Source organism: Primulina huaijiensis, chromosome 6 (assembly GCF_012295235.1).
Source record: "Primulina huaijiensis isolate GDHJ02 chromosome 6, ASM1229523v2, whole genome shotgun sequence".
Taxonomy (NCBI): domain Eukaryota; kingdom Viridiplantae; phylum Streptophyta; class Magnoliopsida; order Lamiales; family Gesneriaceae; genus Primulina; species Primulina huaijiensis.
This window is the reverse complement of record NC_133311.1, coordinates 7,790,904-7,812,760: the sequence shown is the minus strand read 5'-3', so window position 1 is coordinate 7,812,760 and position 21,857 is coordinate 7,790,904. Positions and strand designations below refer to the sequence as shown.

Sequence of the window (21,857 nt, the reverse complement as noted above, 5' to 3'; positions counted from 1 at the left end):
GTTACTAATGCAATAATATTTAATGTCTGAATAAAATCATCAGAGTTTTGCCTCTCTCGTGATTTATTTAAAAATAAAATCTATTAACATGCATCTTAATGTAGAAAACGAAACGAGATTCTGCTAAAATATTGTTGAAAGAATCTATGACAAACTATCAGTTGCGACTTAACAGTTAAGCTATGAGAAATAGTCTTTAAAATCCGATAATACAATCCGACGACATTCAGGTAAAAAAACATTTAAAAAAAAATTTAAGTCACTTTTCGAAAGTACGATAGGACTAAAAAAATAAATAAATACTAAGATCAATAAAATAGAAAATAAAACTAAATTGGGCAAAAAACTATACAAAATGTACTACTTTTAGAACACCAGTGAATAAATGGACAACATGCCTCAACACATGTGGGACAAAATCAAGATTTCTCCCACATAATTTGAGTAAATAGGAATACTTGATGTACTCGTACAAAAATAGATAATATTGCATGTCCTCAAGCATTGGCACCAGGATGCTATCTATTACCGGTAATACTAAACATTATGCTGATTGCTTAACCATTAATAAGCTAAATTCATACATCTTTTGATGATCTCTCATGTATAACTAATGGAGGGATAAAGCCAAAACTGGCACGTAAAATTGGAGCAACTTGCATTCCCATTTTGATAGAGGCAAGAGACTCCCAAATGATGCACCAAAAAATGCAATCTGACATCATTTTCTTTTTTTTCCCTGCCAAAATATGAATCAGCTATAATTTAGCCCCACATCAAATTATGGTGTGGAGGAAACCGAAGCGAAATAGGTGTGAAAGAATACCGAGTTGACATGATCGTCCATTGACAATTGCTTCCGTTTCTTTTGAGTGGAAGGAGGGCTCTCGGTAGCCTGTCTAGCAGCGGATCGCTTAGAGGGAGTTGTGTTCTGCCAGAAACAAAAGAATCATAGTTACCAGAGATGTACGCCATACAAAGACACATGCATCATAGAGAATAGGCTCTAGGTGCAGGTCGAGATGAATGTGCTATTGAAGCAAACTTATTAATATTTTAAAATTTAGATTATGAAAAATGTCATTTAATACATAACATATAATTTACAGGCAACTGAACAACGATAAAATAGATATTCTTCAGAAAACAAGTAAATACAAATGACTCACATCAGATTTCATTTAAAATACACAATTCTTTCAACTGAGACGCGCTAAAAGTGCACATTGGCTTTAAGACTCACCCATATGTTCTTAACACCCACGGCACACGCCTAGTTAAATGGCTTCACCTTAACATGTCAATATAGGCTAAGGCAAAATATCACTAAACATCAAGTATGGACGCACACATAGCTTATTTTTAATAACTATTTAACAGCGTTGCTAAAGGTAAAACATTACCACCAGGTCAAATAATGACAAAATAGCATCAAATATCTGCTCAAAAATCAGATATTTCTAGGCTACACTAGAAAGGTGCTGTGTAAAAATTCTTTTTGAAGAGTGAATACCTTGGCTAACTTTTTCTCTTTACGTGCTTGTCTCTCCCTCTCATCATATTCTTGATTTTCCCGCTCTACCAGTCGGATAAGTGTATCACATCTCCTCGCAAGTTCTTGAGTGGTACGAGATTTTACAAACCAATCAAACCGAAATAATGGAGAAGTTCGGAAGGCAGCTTTCAACTCTTCCCAATTCCCATATCCAAGCTTGTGAACCATACATATCTGTGGAAGGATTTTTACCAGAATCATAAGTTTGAGACATTAAAAAAATAACAACACAAAGATGTACTTCAAATAAGCTGATATCATGATTGGAAGCCTCGCCATAAAACGATCACATTCTTCATTGTACAGCTTCCCTTTGTTCTGGCCATATTGGATCTTCAGTTCCAGCCACGGATTCTTGTGGCGGTCCAATTTCTTCCCAATAGCCTTCATGATCTCATCTTTCCTTGAAATTCTAGCTTCTCCTCTTTCAATGTTCTTAATAATCCTATCATAATCTAGAACCAAAGTCAAAAGAATTAGTCATGTTTCAAATTTGAGAAAGTCAAAACAACAAAAGCACGTTTATAATTCCCCAAACAGAACCTGCCAACGATATACAGGGGATGTTGACATACTCCTTTCACATACATATGATACCCCCTTGCAGGTAATGGTCATTTCAACAAAAAACCATACATTCCACATGAACTCGTAAGAAAAATGAATCAGCCATCATCCCGCTAAAAACATTTTTCTATTCTCAAAAAAGAAATCATAAAAATAATCTACAAAGTAAATGATTGAAAGAATTATTAATTCTTGGTGGGAAAAACGATCTAGAAATGAATGTTTCTCAAAATCAAAAATTTGCTTAAAAGTTAAAATAGAGCAATACTTGGTGCATACCATTCAATTCTTTATATCGAATTTTGAAAGCTTCAGCATATCTCTCAACCTCTTCCTCGGTTTTCCCTTCCATTTCGGAAGTGATACTTGCGATATCATTTCGACCATACTTCTCACAAGCCCTGATGAAAGTATTGAAGTCTCTCCGGCTCCATGTTGAAAATCCCTGCATCCACGGTTTCCAGGTTGACATGCATACAAGTTTGAAGTCCCATTGAATATAAGGAAAACTTACTTCTTCCAGCAGCCGCTCCTTTTCTTCCTGCTCTTCAGCAGTCAACGGCTCTCCCACATCTAGGTAGAAGACAACGTGCCAAGGGAATATCAAACAAAAACTGATAGAACAATGGCATCTAAATAAAAGAACATACCTTCAGGTTCATCCACGTCTATTGTGTCTTTTACCTGATTTCTCTGATGTAATTGCTGAAGCCATGAAACCAATTTAGACAGATGCCAAAAGTAAATATACAAAAGAGGAATCAAACGGAAAGACAAACCCACCATCAGACAACGAACTTCTTTCTCATAGATTTCACTAAGACGCTGAGTGTTGAAGAACTGGAAATCATGACTGATAAAAACAGATTGAGATAGAGAAATTAATGGATAACTACAAAATTAATGAATGCAAGATGTTTACAGCTGAGGCATGCGAGGAATCCGTGGCTCTTTTGGTCTTGCAGGACCACTTTGACGCATTGTCTGCTTGAAGTATTCTGATTCAGAGTAACTGAAAGAAAATAAAGAAATGTCACGTCAACCGACAGCATACAATACTTGAGTGCATAATTTCAGCAATAGAAGAAACATACTTCCGCTTCCTTTCTCTTTTTGGCGGTTCCATCCAATTTTCACTCACAATTTTCTTGAAGTCAAACTTATCATCCTTCACACATATAAAAAGGAACCAGAAAAGAAATGAGCTCAAGCAGATGAAACCACAATATTCAGCCATGAGCAAGTGATGTACCTTTTCATCATCAAAAGCATACAAGTCAGCACCTGCAGTAAGGCCAAATACATAAATTAGCTTCATCAGCAGAAAACATGCAAGAAACGTGAAGAAAACCACATCTAGATTAGTAAACCAGGAAGAGAGGGAGAGAGGGAGGGGGGGGGGGGGTTAAAAATAAGACCATACTATCATCCATTTTGAATTTGATAGCATCTTCGGTAAATTTTTTCATCTTTGCATCCAGTTCAGCAGTAGCCTCTTCTCCCTTGGCAATAATTCTATCTATATCTTCATCTGTTATTGTGCTGTCTTTCGAACTAAAAACCATTTCAGCACCAAATCTCACCATTTGCAGCAACTCATCCTTATTAACAGCTGCAACAGGACACAAAATTATCGGTTTCTAGCAATTGTATAATCGTTCCATGCTCTACAAAGCAAGCCAATATTGTAAAAAGAAAGTCTAACTCTTTTGCTCGGCTAATCGTCCCTGTTGGATAACCAAAGCATCAAGTGCAAGCTTTTTATAGGCTCTCTCAATCACTTTCTCCTCAATGGTGTACTGCCAAAATAATTTGAGAAAATTATGCTCAAACTATGAGTGAGTTACACCTCGACGACCCATTTTAATCCAAGTAGGTACAGGAAAGAAACCTCGGCGCAGAAACGGAAGACTTGCACTTCTTTCTTCTGTCCAATTCTATGAGCACGGTCTTGAGCCTGCAAATCAACTTGCGGATTCCTGCCATTCAACATGGCCAAGGCTCACAATGTTTAAATGTAAAATAATAGGTAATGTCATAAAACAAATAGCGGAAGCAGCAAAGTCTCACCAATCACTGTCATAGAGAATGACAACATCAGCAGTTGCGAGGTTAATACCAAGTCCTCCGGCTCTTGTTGACAGTAGAAAGACAAATTTCTCACTTCCTGGAGAGTTGAAGGCTTCAATGGAAGCATCTCGATCATCTCCACCAGTATTTCCATCAATTCGGCAATAATAGTATCCACGGAATATCAAGTAGTCCTCAAGAATGTCCAGCAGCCTTGTCATCTGTTGGTACGATATAGATGAATTCGAGGGGAATTCACGGAAAAATAAAGAACATAAAAAATATGACAAGATGAGCACCAATTAACCCATGACCTTTTATATCTTATGGTTTTCAAAACACCCCCAAAAAAAATTTCATATAACACTGCTGATTATGACAACTTTCTCACTACATGTTCTCTATTACAAACACATGTTTCTTCCATCTAGTTTCATAAAACCTCGACATATTTCTTGCTGCACTTGAAAAATCAAAGTATTTGATGAAGCTCACGTATGTCGAGCTCTTGAGTTATTTACAAACACATGAGAGAAAAGAATGAGCAAAGTTTGCAGGCCCTTACATTTAACAAGTTTTGAGTCAATCTGGCATTCCAAATAGCCTTGCAACATCATAATTCGTATAATGTATGATGATACATGCCTTTTCATTATATAGATAAGTGTCAAACATTTTCCTTTATGAACGATCACATGACATGTTAATAACAATATTAGACATGAGATATAGATTTCTTCCTTATCGCAATGGTAGTCGATGCTTCCACCCAATACTGGTACACCACAACAGCATAATCAATCAGCAATAAACCACACTATTTTATGGGATAGATAATTTTTTCAATGAATGAGAGCTATCATAAGTTGTGTGAAATACATTCCTAAATTTGGATAAAAATAAATAAAACACTGTAAGAAAATTAAAAAGTGTCTAGAGAGAAAAATCTATTTTTTTAAGGGTGATGATCACCTGTGAAAATATCAAAACCCTGGAATCACGCTCCTTTAGTTTTGGAAGCAGTTTATCTAGAAGAACCATCTTTCCTGCAATAACAAGACAATTCACAAATCAAGACAGACAAAAAATTGGCAGTTGTTAATGGGAGAAACATTCTTCCGAATGACATTGCAAGGAACACGCCAAAATTTTCTATAAAATAATTTATGAAATGAATACAAAGACAAAAAGAGGCAGTCATAATGAGAAAAACATATATTCTTCGATGATAGTTAAAGGAACACACCAGCATTTTCTATAAGATGTTCTCCAGTGGTATAAGGTGGGCCAGGTTCAGCACCTTGAAATAAATAAGGGTGATTGCAACATTTACGGAGCTGCATGGCTATATTAAGTAGGCGCTTCCTTTCTCCGCCAGCATTTACAACCTCAAGATCTTTCTGTAGCAACGCCTTGTAGTATTGTTTTTGCATTTGAGACATGCCGACTTTGAGTATTGTCTCCTTTTTGGGAGGCAAACCTTTCTCGACGTCAGACTTTAATCTTCTAAGGAGGAATGGCCGAAGAACCTTGTGTTACAAAACAAAAAATTTAAAAGCAAAAAAGAGTATATTTTCAGGTTTTAATCATCATCCTATCTTATAATAAACTGTTAACACAAATTCAAGATTCACGTCTCATCAAACCTGAGTACTAAGTTTCCTACAAATGAAATTAATGAAAGAACAAACTGGGGGTATACCTTGTGAAGTTGCTGGACAACTTCTTGCTGATCGTTATCACCGGAAATTTGGAACCATTCATCAAATGTTTCAGACGAGCTAAATATCTCAGGAAGTAAAAAGTTAAGGAGAGACCAGAGTTCGTGAAGGTTATTCTGCAACATAAATACAGTTTGACAAATGAAGAACCTGAGTCAGTACATATACTTAATGCACACCACGGATTTCCAAAATTGATAAAAAAACGAGAGATAGAGCATGAAATAAAAAGGAGCTTATAGAAGACAGTCAATATTCCTGTTTAGCCCCCTGGGTATATCCCTTATAGAAAAAGGGTAAAGCAGTTTGAGATGATTTGCCATTTATTGTAGGGTTCTTTACCAGTATCTGATATTCCTCAGAATTGGAAAAGGAGTAAAACTTAAGTTACATAAGACATGAAAATCCCCTTCAGAATAAGAAACTCGAGAAAACTTTAGACAGAGACACGTGGGGTACAAAAATATAAATCATGTTAGATAATCAACAAAATTGGTCGTAGGAGCTATGCCACATAAAAACTGACAAAAGAATATCAGATAATTCACTTAAATTTTATAAAATTTAACACATATATACTTCTGCGAAATATATCTGGATTATAAACATAAGGCAAAAAAAAAAAATTACCAAGGGACTTAAAGCACTAGAACTAAAAAAGTACCTGAAGTGGAGTTCCTGTGATTAAAAGCCGATAGTTGGTATTATAAAGTCTCATCGTTTTTGAGAGAAGAGAATTCTCGTTCTTGATTCGATGAGCTTCATCTATAATGATATAACGCCAACTAAATCGGCGCAAGGCAGACTTCTCTCGAATGGCCATCTCAAAACTTGTCACACAAACATCAAACTTGCCAGCAACTAGTAAATCATCTCGTATATATCTCTGAAAATTGAGCATTAGTGAGATAAAATGATGTAAAAAATCTATAAGACAGATGAATATCTCATTTGTACTGAAAGCATACTCTTTCATCAGGATTTCCAAGAAATTTCACAGCACGCAAAATGGGACAAAACCGTTTGATTTCATTCATCCAATTGCCAAGTGTAGATTTAGGAGCAACAACCATATGAGGGCCTGTAATCCCTCTAAACTCATGCAAGTATCCCAAAATAGAGATGGTTTGCAATGTTTTGCCGAGCCCCTAAATTTCCAAGAAAAAAGAAATCATCAATTAAATTAAAGAGATTACTGCAATTAGCAAGAGCACATATTTACTCATGTCCCTACCATTTCATCAGCAAGTATGCCATTAATGCCATTCTCATACAATCTTATCAACCAATTTAAGCCAGCCAATTGGTAATCCCTCATCTTTCCTTGAATACCTGCAAGACAAAAGCGCCAATGCTATGAACACTAACTCATCAAATTGAAAGAGGATTACCAACCCATGAAGCACAACAGTCTTACAAGATGGTTGTGCCACAAGCCTTGTGTTTCCACTGCCAGAAAGGCCTTCTTCCTCCTCTTTGAGACACTCTTCATCTTCTTCCTCTTCAGTTATCTTTGACGCATGGCGCCCTCTGCAAAAACAATCAAAGAATGCAGCCACATTATGGCTTGTTCCCAGTCCTCAACTTTAAATTTTTTATTGGGGTCCACTGTCATGATAGTTCCTAATTGAACATCCCCACTTATGTGTTAATAAAATGAGTACGCATCAAATGCAGAATGTCAAATCTGAATCTCACATGGAACCTCAAAATTATGCAATGTTTATTGGCAGTGTTATACTTATAAAGCAATCTCCATAAAGTGTCGGGATCTTTTGAATGCAAAATTCTAGCAATTAGTTGATATATCATCATTCTATAAATTATGCATGTCATGCAAATATAACAAATTTGATGTCTCGTGGCTCTCCGACTTAGAATTTTCATCCTTTTATAGGGAGAAACTGGTAGCTAATGGCAGCACAAAGGCGACTTCTTGCGGTGCTACTGACCAAGTTGGGAATATGTTTACACAACATTTTCGATGGGAAAGTTTGTCTAATGAGCATGTTAGAAGTCCTAAACTTCTGGACTAAGAGAAGTGTTGGAGTCAACTAATGATTTCTGTTAAATAGATGGTACTTAATAATTCAGAGTAAATACAGTAGTTATGTAGATTTTCCGATTCGAAGAGAGCTTAACATGAACAAAAGAATTCTGTTCATTCTCTGATAATATATCGCTCACTACTATTTTTTCCACTTTATATATCTGGGTAGATCATGTTACAGATATTATATTGCACTGGCACACCAAAAAATGCTCTGAACAAGTATCAGCATGGCACTCACCTTCCTTTCGCCTTCTTCTGAGAGGAGGCCTGATCACCCTTAGCAAAATGAGCAAACAACTCCGTCTGCTGTAATAGATATTTCAAACGACCCTTTCCTTTGTTGTTCTGCTCAAAACGACCAGTTGAAAAATCTCAGCTGATAAAACAATATTGAGAATATGTTACTTAACAACTATTTTCACAAAGTAAACCATGTCAGCATCAATAGCAGCATTCTGGGCCTCCAGCATATCTCTTATCTTCTGCTTCTTCAACCGTTGCATTTCATTGAGCCGGAGTTTTTCACGTTTGGACATTTCATTTGCAACATCTTCATCCTGTACAACAACAGAAGCCATAAACAAGCTAATAAAAAACACATATAAATAGCAAAGATATCTTCTCAATCCCACGGATATTTAACAAGCCCAAATACAAGCAGGAGGAAAAAAAACCATCGCATAATTTGTTTTCAAGTAATCAAATACTGAAAGGGATAAATTCCCAGACCGAAACATAACTAATCGGATACATTAAACCATAGTTATCAAAAGTTCACGAGGTGTGTGCCTTGGCTAAGCCTTAACACCTAGAGACATGCAAGGCACAACCTTTAACGATATGTGCACGCTTTGGGCGTAAAGCACGTATCTTGGTGCGCTTTAGAGAGACAAATTGCATTTTAAGCACCTGAACCCGCGCACTTAAAAATCACCACGGAAAAACAAAATCGACAGAGGCAAACTACTTATTCACACAAATTCTTAATTCAAACACCCATATCTCGGGTAGACCTCAGTGTCACATGTAAACCACCACACGCTTCACATAGCTAAGGCAAAAGGTGCAACTTTCGCACCTCTTCTCCGTCGTATTCTTCTTGAGCAGCAGCAGCAGCGTTGGAGTTGTCCTCCTCCTCGTCGTCAAAATCATCGGCGGTACGAGCGACGACCTCGAGCTCCTCCTCGTCTTCCTCGTCGTTGAGCTGATCCATGGCAACATCTTCCTCCGAAGAATTGGACACAGATTCATCCGAGGAGTACTTAGCTCGAGAGGATTTCGCCATTCGAGGGTTTGAAAGATTTTAATTCGATAAAGAAACTACTCGGGAGAACAAAATGAAGAGCATAGAAGAAAATAAGCGTAGCCAACGAACTTATTTATAGGGATGGGCTAAAAATGAGTGCGGATTCCCGCCATCGGGTTAATTTTGGGCTTTGAGCCCAAACAACACAAAGCAATTCGATAGTGGGTTGACTTAAGAGCCCAAATATTTGGAGCCCAAATTTGGTAAACACGTATCTTCCCTCACCGAGATGTTTAGTTATTTATGTTAGGTTTAAATTCTCATCCCATTGTGTTAAAAAAAAAAAATCATTAATGCTTCATTTGGATGGACTTAATTAATTAATTTGGTCAACAGATATTTAACTTGGAAGACTATTCAAATTATTGATGAATTTGGCGTCCAGAATTTCTTAAGTATATTTTTTTATATATTATATTTGAAAGGAAACGTTTTGCATGGCAAGACACAAATTTATATCCTAAATTCTTTTTCTTTTTAATTAGATTTTGCTTAAGAATTTTAATTTTCTAGAATATTGAGTTTCTTGAATTATAATTTGATCTTTATTAATTGGGTTTTCTATTGGAATAATATTTTTCTTATTTTGTAGAAATCTATTCTAACTTATCAAAATCAGCATAGGTCTTTATATATTGAAAAGTAACTGCTGCATAATTGTCAAAAGTGCTAGAGATCCAAGATGAGTGAGATACAAGTGATTTTTTTTAAGAATTCGCAAAGACAAGCATCGCTCTTTTACTATGTTGCGTGTGACATATTTGAGACATTTGAAGAAAACACACATACAAAATGTTGATTGAAGAATTATTTTGTTACTCAAAATTTCGACTACACTGATTTGCGTTCTTTTGTTTTGGTTATTTTTGTTGTTGAGATTTTAGGATGTAATTTACTTTCTCGACTTGTAAAGGAATATATTTTTTGTTCTTTCACTATTATTGGTTTTCTCAACTCGATTTTTTTTTTCTAAGAATTATTTTGCTCTGAAACATTACACAAGTGTGTTCACTTACGCATAAATATTTGTCTATTATTTTAATTATTTGTGTGTTATATTATTTCACTGCATGTTATCTAAAACGTCTACTACTAAAATACTACTAGAATTTTTTTTAACTTATTTTAAGAAATTACATTTAAAAGCATGCATGAAATAACTGCCGACAATCACACATTTTAAAAAATACTCAACTACTGGGTAAAAAACATTGCAGTTTAAAAGAATTCAAATAGATAACATGCAAAGTCTTGTCAAGCCATCAACATATAAAAAATAAAAATGTATAAAAATATTCATGTTTTACTCCTAACTCATAAACGTATAATGCGGAAAAATATGGTCCTCGGGTTAGCGTGCGCACATCCAGCTCGACCAACTCAGTCTTCGACGCCTCCAGTCTCCTCATCAATATGCTCACTTGCATCATTCACACCTAGTGAGTCTAAAGACTAAACACACCTGAATCTTCATAACAAGTACATATGCATAACATGCAACAGTAAAAAGTACAGTAATTAACATACATTTCATGATCTTAAAAACATGAACTTAAACATAGCGTGTCAAAACATAACGTGTCCATAACATATCTTATCATATCAGCGTATACGTGTTCATTTTCTTTATTTGAATTCAGATCATTAGTTGTGACTTTCGTATCAGCTCTAATCAATGGATCCATCTACGTGTAATCTTGGTACCCGACGGCTGGGACATCAGCGACAGTATTACCCATCCACTGAGCCTTGGTCTTACATGTTCGTGTTCGTGTTCGTGTACGTATTAGTCACAACCAACTCTCTTCTTTCAAAAACATGTCATCGCATTCATTACTTATAAAAATAATGCTTATACGTATATTTTTTTAAAACCAAGCATGCAACGTATTTTTCGTATTTCCATAAAAAGTCATGTTCGTGATAACATATACATTTAAAACATGTCAATTTGTGATCAGGGCGATGGCAGGACTGCTAACTCGACCCGGGTTCAAAATGACCATTTTGTCCCTAGACACCCTAATTGACCATTTTACCCATGGACCTTAAAATTTCGACCCGAAGCCAACCAAACACCTGAAAACATATTCATAATTGCTTCCTAGACGTAACCTAGAGTTCGTTCCGTAACTTTTAAGATTCGTTTTAAAACTTGGACCGGAAACTCGGTTTTAACCCGAACTCAATAAAACTTAAACCATAGTTCGAAGACTTCTAATCAAACTCCGTATGACCTAATTTAACTGTCAATAACCTCAGTCATATCGACTTATCAACAACCAAAACGAGACATAAGCGCTAAAACCAATACCCCATCCATACTGACTAGCGCCTAGGCGCTGGCACTGTGGCGCTTGGTTAGCGCCTAGGCACCCGGCACCAGCGCTGCAGTGCTAGTAGCCCCGAAGATCGAGTGCTGCGACACCAAAAGGGCAGTGCCGCGGCGCTAGCCCTGCGGATCAAAATCCCAAACCACATTTGAAGCAAGCCTCTATCCCACGTTCAATTAGCCCGGACCAGGCTCGAACCAACCCTTCCTAGCCCATCTTAAGACCCTCCTGGACTGACCCAACCACTGCCCTCAGCCCCATGCACGCTATTGAGCAAGTTTACCTGAATGCCACCAAAACCGAGCCCTAACCATGCCTACCCCTTTAGATCTACCTTCTGCCTGAGACCAGCATTTCATGGACCTCTCTAGACCACGGTTTGGACCCACTAAGGTCTGAACCACGGCCTGGTTCAGTTTTTCATGGTCGTGCCTTCTATTTTCCTTCACCCGATCACCCATAAACCCTAGCCCTTAAAGAGACCCAATCGGCCCTCACCAAAGCCCGAGCAAATCTCGACTCCAGCACCTTGACGCCTCCTATCACTGCTTGTACTGCCCTTAAAAACTTAGGTCTAGTAGCCCCTTGCAAGAAAGTCATGGAAAAACGTGAGTACATGTGAAGCGAATGCATATTTCGTGACAAAACAATGCAAAAACGATACAACATAATAGATCAAAGAATTTCTCATGCATAAACACACAAATAAGCATATAATGATGTGAATGATGAGAAAAACGAGATTTTGGGCGTGCATTTGCGTTTATACGCTCGAAATGTGACGTCTACTAAATTAAAATGTTACTAATTTTTTTTAAAAAGCCCACATTTTCGAAAATAAACAATTAAATATTTTGCATGCATGCAACTCTACTGGAAAAAGCACCATTTAGAAATAATTATAAATTCCATACAGATAAACTATTGCAGTTTAAAATATATCTGACAAATACAATATTGCAGTTTAAAATTTCCAACACGGCCATAATATGCGTACGTAAAAATAACTAAAATAAACATCCTGATAATCATCACCATAACAAATATCAACGTAACAAAATGTTCATGTCATATCAAACTCATCAAAACGTGATGTGCGGAAAAGTGTGGCCTTCGGGTCGTGGGCGCAAATCCAGCCCTGCCTAATCAGAATTTGGCACCTCCTGTCTCCTCATCGACATGCTCACATGCATCATTCACACCTAGTGAGTCTAAAGACTAAACACATCTATACTGGGATAACAAATACATATATCTATAATGCAGCAGTGAAAAATACCGTATTCAACATACATTTCATGATCATAGAAAATCGTAGGCATAATCGTAACGTGTCAAAACATAATAATAGTCATGGCACATATCATCATATCAACATATACGTGTTCATTTTTCTTAATTTGAATTCCGTTCGTCAGCTATGACTTTCGTATTATCATGTCAGTCGATGGATCCATCTACGTGTAACCGCTGTATCCGGCGGCGGGGACATCAGCGACAGCATTACCTGCTCACTGAGCATTGGCCTTACATATCATCGTATTAACGTATTCGTATTAGTCACAACCAACTCCCTTTCTTTAAAAACATGTCATCATATTCATCACTTAATAAAACATGCATATACATAAACCTTTCTTAAAATCAAGCATACCATGTAATTTTCATAATCACATAAAAATCATATACATAATGCATTAACATTTAAAAACATGATAAATTTGTGCTCAAGGCGCTGCCAGGACTAAAAACTCACCTCGGGTGCAAAATGACCATTTTGCCCATGGAAACCCATATTGACCGTTTTACACCCTGGACCTCTAAATTTCGACCCAAAGTTTACCAAACTCCTTAAAACATCCCAAAACATATTCAAAAGTATTTCTTAGACGTAAACTAATGCCCATTTCAAAACTTAATTGATTCGTTTTAAAACTTGGATCGGGGTCCCGGTTTTAACTCGAATCGACCAGAAACTTAACCAAAATTTCCCGCACTTTTACCATACCTAAAACACCCTCTAACAACCCCTAACCCATCAAAACTAGACCCGTTAAATCTTCGAACAGCCCCTGAAATGCTGCTGATTTTTCGGCCCAAACACATCCTCAAACCCTAGTCGCACCAACTCAAGTTTTACCAATCCCAGACTTAACCCTCGAGGACCAGCCTTCCTAACAGCCAATAGGACCCTACTGGACCTACGCATTCATGGCCACAGCCCCATGCAAGCCCCACGACGCACACGCTCTCCATTTTCTGAAGTCGCAATCACCCAAGCCTCATCTCCCTTTGTGCGATCAGCCGGCTTCATGGTTGGTTCCAGTGGTGGTTGAGCATCCCTGGGCCCTGTCTCAGACCCACCAGGGTCTGGTCCATGGCTCCGTTCAGTCCTTGTACCGCCGACTCCACCCTTTGCCTGATCCACAACCAAAACAGGCCAACCCCTCAACACAACACCTCTCGGACCTAAGCTTGGCACACCTAACCTAGACTCCAGCCTCGTGACAGCCCTTATCCATCATGCACAACCCCTTAGCAACCAATAACCAACAGACCCTTGCACATGCACATGAATAACGTGAGTTGTGATAAAAAAAATGATGCACGAGGTCATGTAAAATCCGAAAAAGATTCATGCTTCATTCTAGATCGAAACATTCTCATGCAAATATATTCATATCAGCAGCTATACAATGTGAATGATGAGAAAAAGGGTTTACAAGGCATGCCTTATCGTTTTTTATGCTTACAAACGTGAAGATGTATGCGTCGGAGAGGCACCAGATGAGTGAAGAGGGAGCTTGCTTCAATTTTAATGGAGGAAACAAGGTGGCTGCTATTTTTCTTACTGTAAAACTGAATGGGGAGGCTGCTATGAGGGGGAAGGGGCGGCCGAGACACATAAGTAGGGTTATGGTTAAGCTTAGTAAAATTTAAGACAAAGGTTATTACACTAATGGGCCCTAAAATAAAGATTAAGGGATAACAAAAAGGTGTTGGGCCCATTAAGCACTAAATCAAACCCAACAAGCCCAAAAATGATCCCCAAAAATATTTCGTTTTGGTACGTTTTTGAAAATATCGCCCGAGCCCTCAAAAAGTCCTCTGAAACGTTAGAATTTGCGTTCCAGTTAAAAATACGGCCAGACGAGTAAAAATACCCACCAAGGACCATTTTTAGAAAACACCCTTAAAAACAACTCATATTAATTAATTAAAATTAATCATATAATAAAAATATTTTTCCTGATAATCCCCGGTCTCCGTTCCTCATTCGAGTGCGAAATGCATCTAGAAACCCTAATGCATGAACTTTTAAAAATATCATGAAATAAGTCCTAACCATGCAATAATTATGCATTAAATGCATAAAATAAATAAACACATGATTTAACTAAACCCTATATTACATGCATTCAGGTTACGCAAATTTAAATTTCCTGGACCTTACAACTCTCCCCCCATTAAAATAAAATTTCATCCTCGAAAAACATACCGAATAACTCCGGGTAGCGAATCCTCATTTCGGCCTCAGTCTCCCAAGTAGGCTCCTCCTCGGAATGATTCAGCCACTTGACTTTGACCATGTGGATCACCTTGTTCCGGAGCCTCCTCTACTGTCTATCCAAAATCTGAGTGGGTCTCTCCTCAAATGATAGGTGCGGTGTCAGCTGAAGTGGCTCAAAGTTCAGCACATGCGAAAGATTCGACATGCACTTCCGCAGTATAGAGACGTGGAACACATTATGAACTCCGGCCAGATTCGATGGTAATGCAACTCTGTATGCGAGTGTCCCAACTCTCTCTAGGATTTCAAATGGTCCGATGAATCTAAGGCCGAGCTTCCCCTTCTTCCCAAATCTCATCACACCCTTCATCGGTGCGACTTTCACAAAAACGTGATCCCCTACTGCAAACTCAAGATCTATGCGCCTCTGATCTACATAACTTTTCTGGCAGCTCGAGTGGTTCTCATCCTGTCCTGAATCTTGACCACTAACTCTGCGATCTGCCTGACAATGTCCGGACCTAACTCTGTTCTTTCTCCTACCTCATCCCAATACACTGGCGACCTACATTTCCTCCCGTACAGTGCCTCGTATGGAGCCATACCGATCAAAGACTGATAATTGTTGTTGTATGTGAACTCCACGAGAGGTAACTTCAGCTCCCAACTACCCTGGAAGTCGATCATGCAAGGTCGGAGTAGGTCCTTCAGAATGTGAATCACCCTCTCTAACTGTTCGTCTGTCTGAGGATGGAAGACAGTACTGAATAGCAGCTTAGTACCCAATGCCTAGTGTAGACTCTTCCAGAACGCAGACGTGAACCTCAGATCCCTGTCTGACACGATAGACACTGGAATCCCGTGCAGTCTAACTATCTCTTTGATGTACAGCTCTGCGTATGAGTCATGGTGAAAGTCTTCCTGATTGGTGGGAAATGAGCTGATTTAGTGAGCCGATCAACTATCACCCAGATGACATTATATCCCCCAGCAGTCCTCGGAAGCCCTGTCACAAAGTCCATGGTTATGTTCTCCTATTTCCACTCTGGAATAGGGAGTGGCCACAGCTTTAGAATTTCTCGCTTCATGTCTGGTCACCAATAAAGAGTATGCAGATCCTTATACATCTTCGTACTCCCTGGGTGGATGGAGTACGAGATGCTGTGGGCCTCGCTCAAGATATTTTCTCTAATGGAATCACTGTCGGGAACCCATAGGCGGTCCCTATATCTTACTATGTCGTCCACAACTGTGTACAGTCTCTGGCCCTTAGCCTCCTCCTTTTGTCTCCACTTCTGTAACTTCTTGTCAGAAGTCTGTCCTGCCCGAATTCTGTCTCTTAATGTCGGATGTACTGTCATATTAGCAAGACTTGGAGCATCGCCCCTAGCATAGACTGCAAGTTCGAACATCTGAATCTCCGCCTGCAGCGGTCTCTGTACCGACAAATGAGCAATCACTGGGTGCTTCTTGCTCAGAGCGTCTGCAACTAGATTAGTCTTTCCCGGATTGTAGCTAATGTCACAGTCATAATCCTTCACTAGCTCTAGCCATCTCATCTATCTCATGTTTAGTTCTTTCTGTGTGAAGAAGTACTTCAGGCTCTTGTGATCAGTGAAAATCCTGAACTTCTCCCCATACAAATAGTGTCTCCAAATCTTCAGGGTAAATACCACTGCTACTAGCTCGAGGTCATGAGTCTGGTAATTCTTCTCATGGAACTTCAGCTGTCTGGTTGTGTAGGCTATAAATCTATCATGCTGCATCAAAACCGCGCCCAAACCGAGCTTCGACGCATCTGTGTAAACCACGAATTCTCCCTGCTCTGATGACATCGCTAGAACTAGTGCAGTGGTCAATGCTTGCTTCAATCGGTCAAAGCTCTCCTGGCACTCAGATCCTCAGATAAACTTGGCATTTTTCTTTGTCAAGGCGGTCATTGGAACCGCGATAGAAGATAAGCCCTGATTGAATTTTTATGTAGTACCCAGTCAATCCCAAGAAGCTACGGATCTCTGTCCCGCTCTTAGGCACTAGCAAATCTCTGACTAGTTCGACCTTACTGGGGTCGACCTCAATATCATCCCGAGATACAATGTGGCCCAAGAACACTACTATGTCATCCAGAACTCACACTTAATGAACTTGGCATACAGCCGTCTGTCCTGTAAAGTCTGCAGTACGGTCCTTAGATGCTGATTGTGCTCCTCCCTACTCTTCGAATAGATCAGGATATCGTCAATGAAAACTATGATGAACTGATCCAAGTATGGCTGAAACACGCGATTCATGAGTTCCATGAAGATCGCTGGCGTGTTCGTCAGACCGAAGGACATCACCATAAACTCATAGTGCCCATAACGCGTCCGGAATACTGTCTTATGCACGTCAGACTCTCTCACCTTTTGCTGATGGTATCCGGATCGAAGATCTATCTTTGAGACAATTGATGCTCCCTGAAGCTGATCACAAATCGTCGATCCTCGGAAACAGATACTTGTTCTTGACTATGACCCTGTTCAGCTCTCGGTAGTCAATACAAAGCCTCATGCTGCAATCTTTCTTTTTAACAAACAGTACCGGTGCGCCCCATGGAGAAAATATAGGGTGAATGAATCACTTATCTAGCAACTTCTGTATCTGATCCTTCATTTCTTTCATCTCTGCAGGTGCTAGACGGTAGGGTGCCTTAGAAATCGGCACTATACCGGGCATGAGCTCAATAGAAAAGTCAACCTCTCTGTCTTGTGGAATGCCTGAAACATCGTCAGGGAAAACACTGGAGAACTTTCTGACCACATCGACGTCCTCTAGCCTCTGATCGACTATCTCTGACACTGATACAATGCTGGCCAAAAACGCCTGACAGCCTCTCTTCATAAGCTTCCTCGCATACATGCAGGAAATGACGTGCGGCAACTGCTGGTGTCTGGCTGCCTCAAATATAAATGGCTTTCCACTGGGCGATCGGACAGATACCGACCTCTGTCGACAGTCTATGATAGCTCCATTCAAAGAAAGCCAGTCCATACCCAGAATAATGTCAAACTCCGGCAACGGTAGCACTATCAAATCTACCTGCACCGTATATTTCTGTAACCAAAGTTCCAATCCCTTCCCTATTTGGGAAGTGAACATCTGATCCCCGGATGGAATCGATACTCTGAACCCTGAATCCATCGCCACTGGTATGATTCCTAATCGCTTGACGACAGATTCGGATATAAACGAATGTGTAGCTCCTGAATCTAGCAATACATGCGTGGCTACACCTGAAATATATATCATTTCTGCAACAAAACATACTATTAAATCTGATCGCGTTGAAAGTTAAAAAAATTTCTTACTAGTCATTATCCAAAAATCCTAAAAATTCGCTGAATTAATCCCAAGTGTAACGACCCAGACCTTTTTTTTTTAAATTTGCGGAAGAAATAAAAAATTTCTTATTAATACAAACTCGAGTCGTTGCTAAGAATAAAATACACTCATGCAACATAAATAAGTATTTTTACAATACACAACCCAGTTTAATAATATCAGAGTACTGCAAATTCAAGTTTATAAAATACATAAATAAATACATTACTGGCGGCCCTCGGGTTTTCAACTGCCACAGTCCGAGACTACTCACTGATCAGCGCCCCTAGCCTCCTCATCAACAACATCTGCATTAATCAAGTATAGTGAGTCAAAAGACTCAACATGCATATACGTGGATAACAAATAATACGTAATAAAAATCATGTGATTTTAACATATCTGATACATGGTAACTTGAAACTGAATAAATAAATATGTATGACTTGGCTTCTATACATGAAAATAAATTCTTGAGAACAAACTGTAGTCTCAACATAAATATGTCATAATATGACGAGAACATAACTGGCATGACACTGTGTGAGGCTGGAATATACTGTTCATAATATTGAGATCTGCTTTTCGAATTGTGGCACACATGAATCGTTTGATCAAACTATACCATAGTACTAGGCATGCAAGGATCATCTAAGTTCTGTCCAATCATAACACATATAACTGAATCTATTGGATAGTTCGCCAGATACGTGTCTCTGGGTTCCTAACCCGTATTTTGGAGTGTTCACCAGTCACAATACCCAGATTCCAAACTCGTAAAATAAGTGGCCACAAGACAATTCAATATCTCAAAAATATACTTTTAAGACACGTCATACCTGATATCATACTTACAAACTTTGTAGACTTCGTTGGATTGTTCTCAGGTTCGCTGCAATTGAACTTGACATACAACTCAAAACTAGTCCCAAATCGTATACGTGTAACTCCCAAAATTCATTCAACGACTTAGGATCTACCAATTGACTTGATACTAGAATCAACCTTAAACAACATGCTAACTTACTGTCCAAAAACCCAAACCATGACCAAAACACTTTCGAACAACCCAAAATAAAATAAGAAAGCTTACAACTCTAGCCAATCCCAAGAAATGGCACTTTACAGCTTACGGAAACAATAAAATTTCTAAACACAAACCGTCTAGAATTAACCTCAAACAAAAACTTAGACTCGACCCTAAGACACTTTTTAAGACCATGACACTGCTCAAAACCACTCAGGAAATGATCTCAAACCCGAACACACACCAAAAACGTGAACAAAGATATTTTCACAATTAAGAAAGCTTGAGCAGTTTTACGAGAAAAATCATAACTCTTTCGTTTCTTATTGAAAAATTACGAATTTTATATCAAATCGAAGATAACACAATAAAATACAGTTTTTATGTGAAAGCATTTTCAGAAAATGGACGGATAGATACCAGAATTTAAAAATACAAAAGATCATATTTCAAGAGCTTACTGTCAAAAATATTCTTCGGACATATTGTGCGGTTTTGCAAGAAAAATCATATCTCCCTCATTTATTATTCAAAAATTACGAATTTTATATTGAATCGAAGATAACACAATAAAATAAAATTTTTGTGTTGAAAGCATTTTCAGAAAATGGACTGATAGATACCAGTTTTCGAAACAATGAAAGTAAAATACACACCCAGAAACCCACTGCACAATGAACTCCTGCTATCAACTCTTATCACCCAAGTGCTTTAAATCCTCAACCAACATACCAATATGGGTCTAAAACATATATGAACATGATCATAAGCATCCATGTTAGCCCGGAACCATCCAACGTCGCCTACAACATGAAAACGTGAGAAACAATTGTATAATCTTGACATGAACATAAATCATGAACGTACTTGCATGAAAATGTTTCTCACAAACATGAATGCTTGAAAATCCATACTATTACTTGATTGATGAGAAAAAAAACGTAATATACATGCTTTTGGTCTTGAAATGTAGAGAATCTCACAAATCTCGACGATCCGGACACGAGGAAGAAATATGGAGCTTCTTTCTATTCTCAAATGGTAGAACCGATGGAAATGGAGCTCAAGAACACTTGAGGAGAGAAGGGAATTAATGAGGGGAAGTGGAGGAGAATTGATGGGCATGTGAAGTTTCTTCCGGAGAAGACTTGGCCAAAGTCTTGAAATTTGAGGCAAGTGGGGTGGATTTAGGGTATTATAGGGATAATTTAAATATATTGATTAGGCTTAAACTAATTAATCAATATATGGTGTAATCCAAATAAAATTTTAGACTACTCGAGACTTGAAAACCGATACATAAAATATTTCTAAATTTATAAAAGTTGCACAACAATTAAGGGAAAATAAAATACTAATTGTCATATAATAAAATACTCCATAATTTAAAATAATTTTGGGCAGTGAATTTAGCTCAAAAATAAATATCTCTAATATCCTATCCCCGGTCCGATCTCGTGTATTTACCTGAAAAACTGGAACTCAAATAATACAATTAAATATATATACATGAATAAAATAATATGTAATTTCATAAATATATTTATAACAATTAAAATATGGTGCATGCATAATTTAAAATAATATAAATACATCATGTTTGATTTCTACGTGTACTATTAAATATTTGGGGCATTACACCAAGCATCCCATGAAAAGGTCAAAAATAATTCTCAAAATTCGGAATTTGCATTTTAGCCCTTAGAGTTTCGAAAATTGAACTTTGGCCCTTACCAAAGTTTTTCGAAATTTGCAGTTCGACCCCTCATCATTTTCAAATTATAACCCTAAAAATCGTAAAATTCTCGAAATATTAGAATTAAATCTCCAAAGATTCAAAAGTTTCGAAAAGTGTGTGAGAGCCCAGCCCAAGTGAACCCCAAGCCCGGCCCAATTTGAGTAAATTTATAAAATTAAAAATAAAAAAAATAAAAATGAAATGATAATTATCACTTTCTCTCTTCCGTAAGTTGCATCGGCCGAGCTCCGTTTCTTTTCTTCTTCCATTTCGAAATTCTTTTCATCGATTGTGGCCGTTTTGATCATCCAAAAATGAAAGTAAGCATAGATTCGGAAAGCCCGTGACTAGAGCTACGTTTTAGTACCGATATTGAAGAGTTTCTTGACACTTTTCGACAAACCCGCCGTCGCTTTCATCGTCGAATTGCCGCTGTACGTCGCCGGAATTCAAAAATTGATTGAGGGGTTTTGTTCCCTACGTCATAGGCTTCATTTTGGTATATATATTGAGGTACAAATCATGATTCCAGCAAGGTGGTTGTATTTTTGTTGGGTTAAATTTGGTACCAATATTGATAATTGTTATATTATTGATTGTAGGTACAACAATTGAG

General features: G+C 38.0%; 2 protein-coding genes and 1 long non-coding RNA gene across 3 annotated transcripts; all 3 read right to left on the bottom strand.

Moving 5' to 3' along the window:
- Positions 1-312: 312 nt before the first annotated feature.
- Positions 313-9,317, bottom strand: LOC140979283 (ISWI chromatin-remodeling complex ATPase CHR11-like). Its single transcript, XM_073444626.1, has 25 exons — positions 9,045-9,317; positions 8,398-8,523; positions 8,205-8,311; positions 7,331-7,443; positions 7,148-7,245; positions 6,882-7,061; positions 6,578-6,799; positions 5,895-6,029; positions 5,439-5,721; positions 5,165-5,238; positions 4,193-4,413; positions 4,014-4,101; positions 3,828-3,921; positions 3,546-3,734; positions 3,375-3,406; positions 3,217-3,290; positions 3,045-3,134; positions 2,906-2,975; positions 2,773-2,827; positions 2,637-2,695; positions 2,402-2,567; positions 1,832-2,010; positions 1,514-1,729; positions 827-931; positions 313-739 (listed from the first exon to the last, which is right to left on the bottom strand). The coding sequence occupies exons 1-25, from the start codon at positions 9,249-9,251 to the stop codon at positions 722-724; spliced, it is 3,201 nt and encodes a 1,066-aa protein (XP_073300727.1). The 5' UTR covers positions 9,252-9,317; the 3' UTR covers positions 313-721.
- An 8,415-nt stretch (positions 9,318-17,732) lies between these two features.
- On the bottom strand, positions 17,733-18,296 carry LOC140979057 (uncharacterized). Its single transcript, XM_073444410.1, has one exon. The coding sequence runs from the start codon at positions 18,294-18,296 to the stop codon at positions 17,733-17,735; it is 564 nt and encodes a 187-aa protein (XP_073300511.1).
- Positions 18,297-18,646: 350 nt separating this feature from the next.
- LOC140978386 (uncharacterized) lies at positions 18,647-20,659 on the bottom strand. The gene is made up of 3 exons (XR_012175565.1): positions 20,236-20,659; positions 19,316-19,368; positions 18,647-18,784 (listed from the first exon to the last, which is right to left on the bottom strand). It is a non-coding gene; the product is annotated as an uncharacterized lncRNA (long non-coding RNA).
- Between the last annotated feature and the right edge of the window lie 1,198 nt (positions 20,660-21,857).

Coding starts and splice junctions, on each gene's coding strand:
- LOC140979057 (XM_073444410.1), bottom strand. CDS start 18,296: ATGGATTCAGGGTTCAGAGTATCGATTCCATCCGGGGATCAGATGTTC.
- LOC140979283 (XM_073444626.1), bottom strand. CDS start 9,251: ATGGCGAAATCCTCTCGAGCTAAGTACTCCTCGGATGAATCTGTGTCC. Junction 2,696..2,772: donor AGACGTGGATGAACCTGAAG/GTATGTTCTTTT, acceptor TCTTCTACCTAG/ATGTGGGAGAGCCGTTGACT. Junction 1,730..1,831: donor AAGAATGTGATCGTTTTATG/GCGAGGCTTCCA, acceptor ATCCTTCCACAG/ATATGTATGGTTCACAAGCT.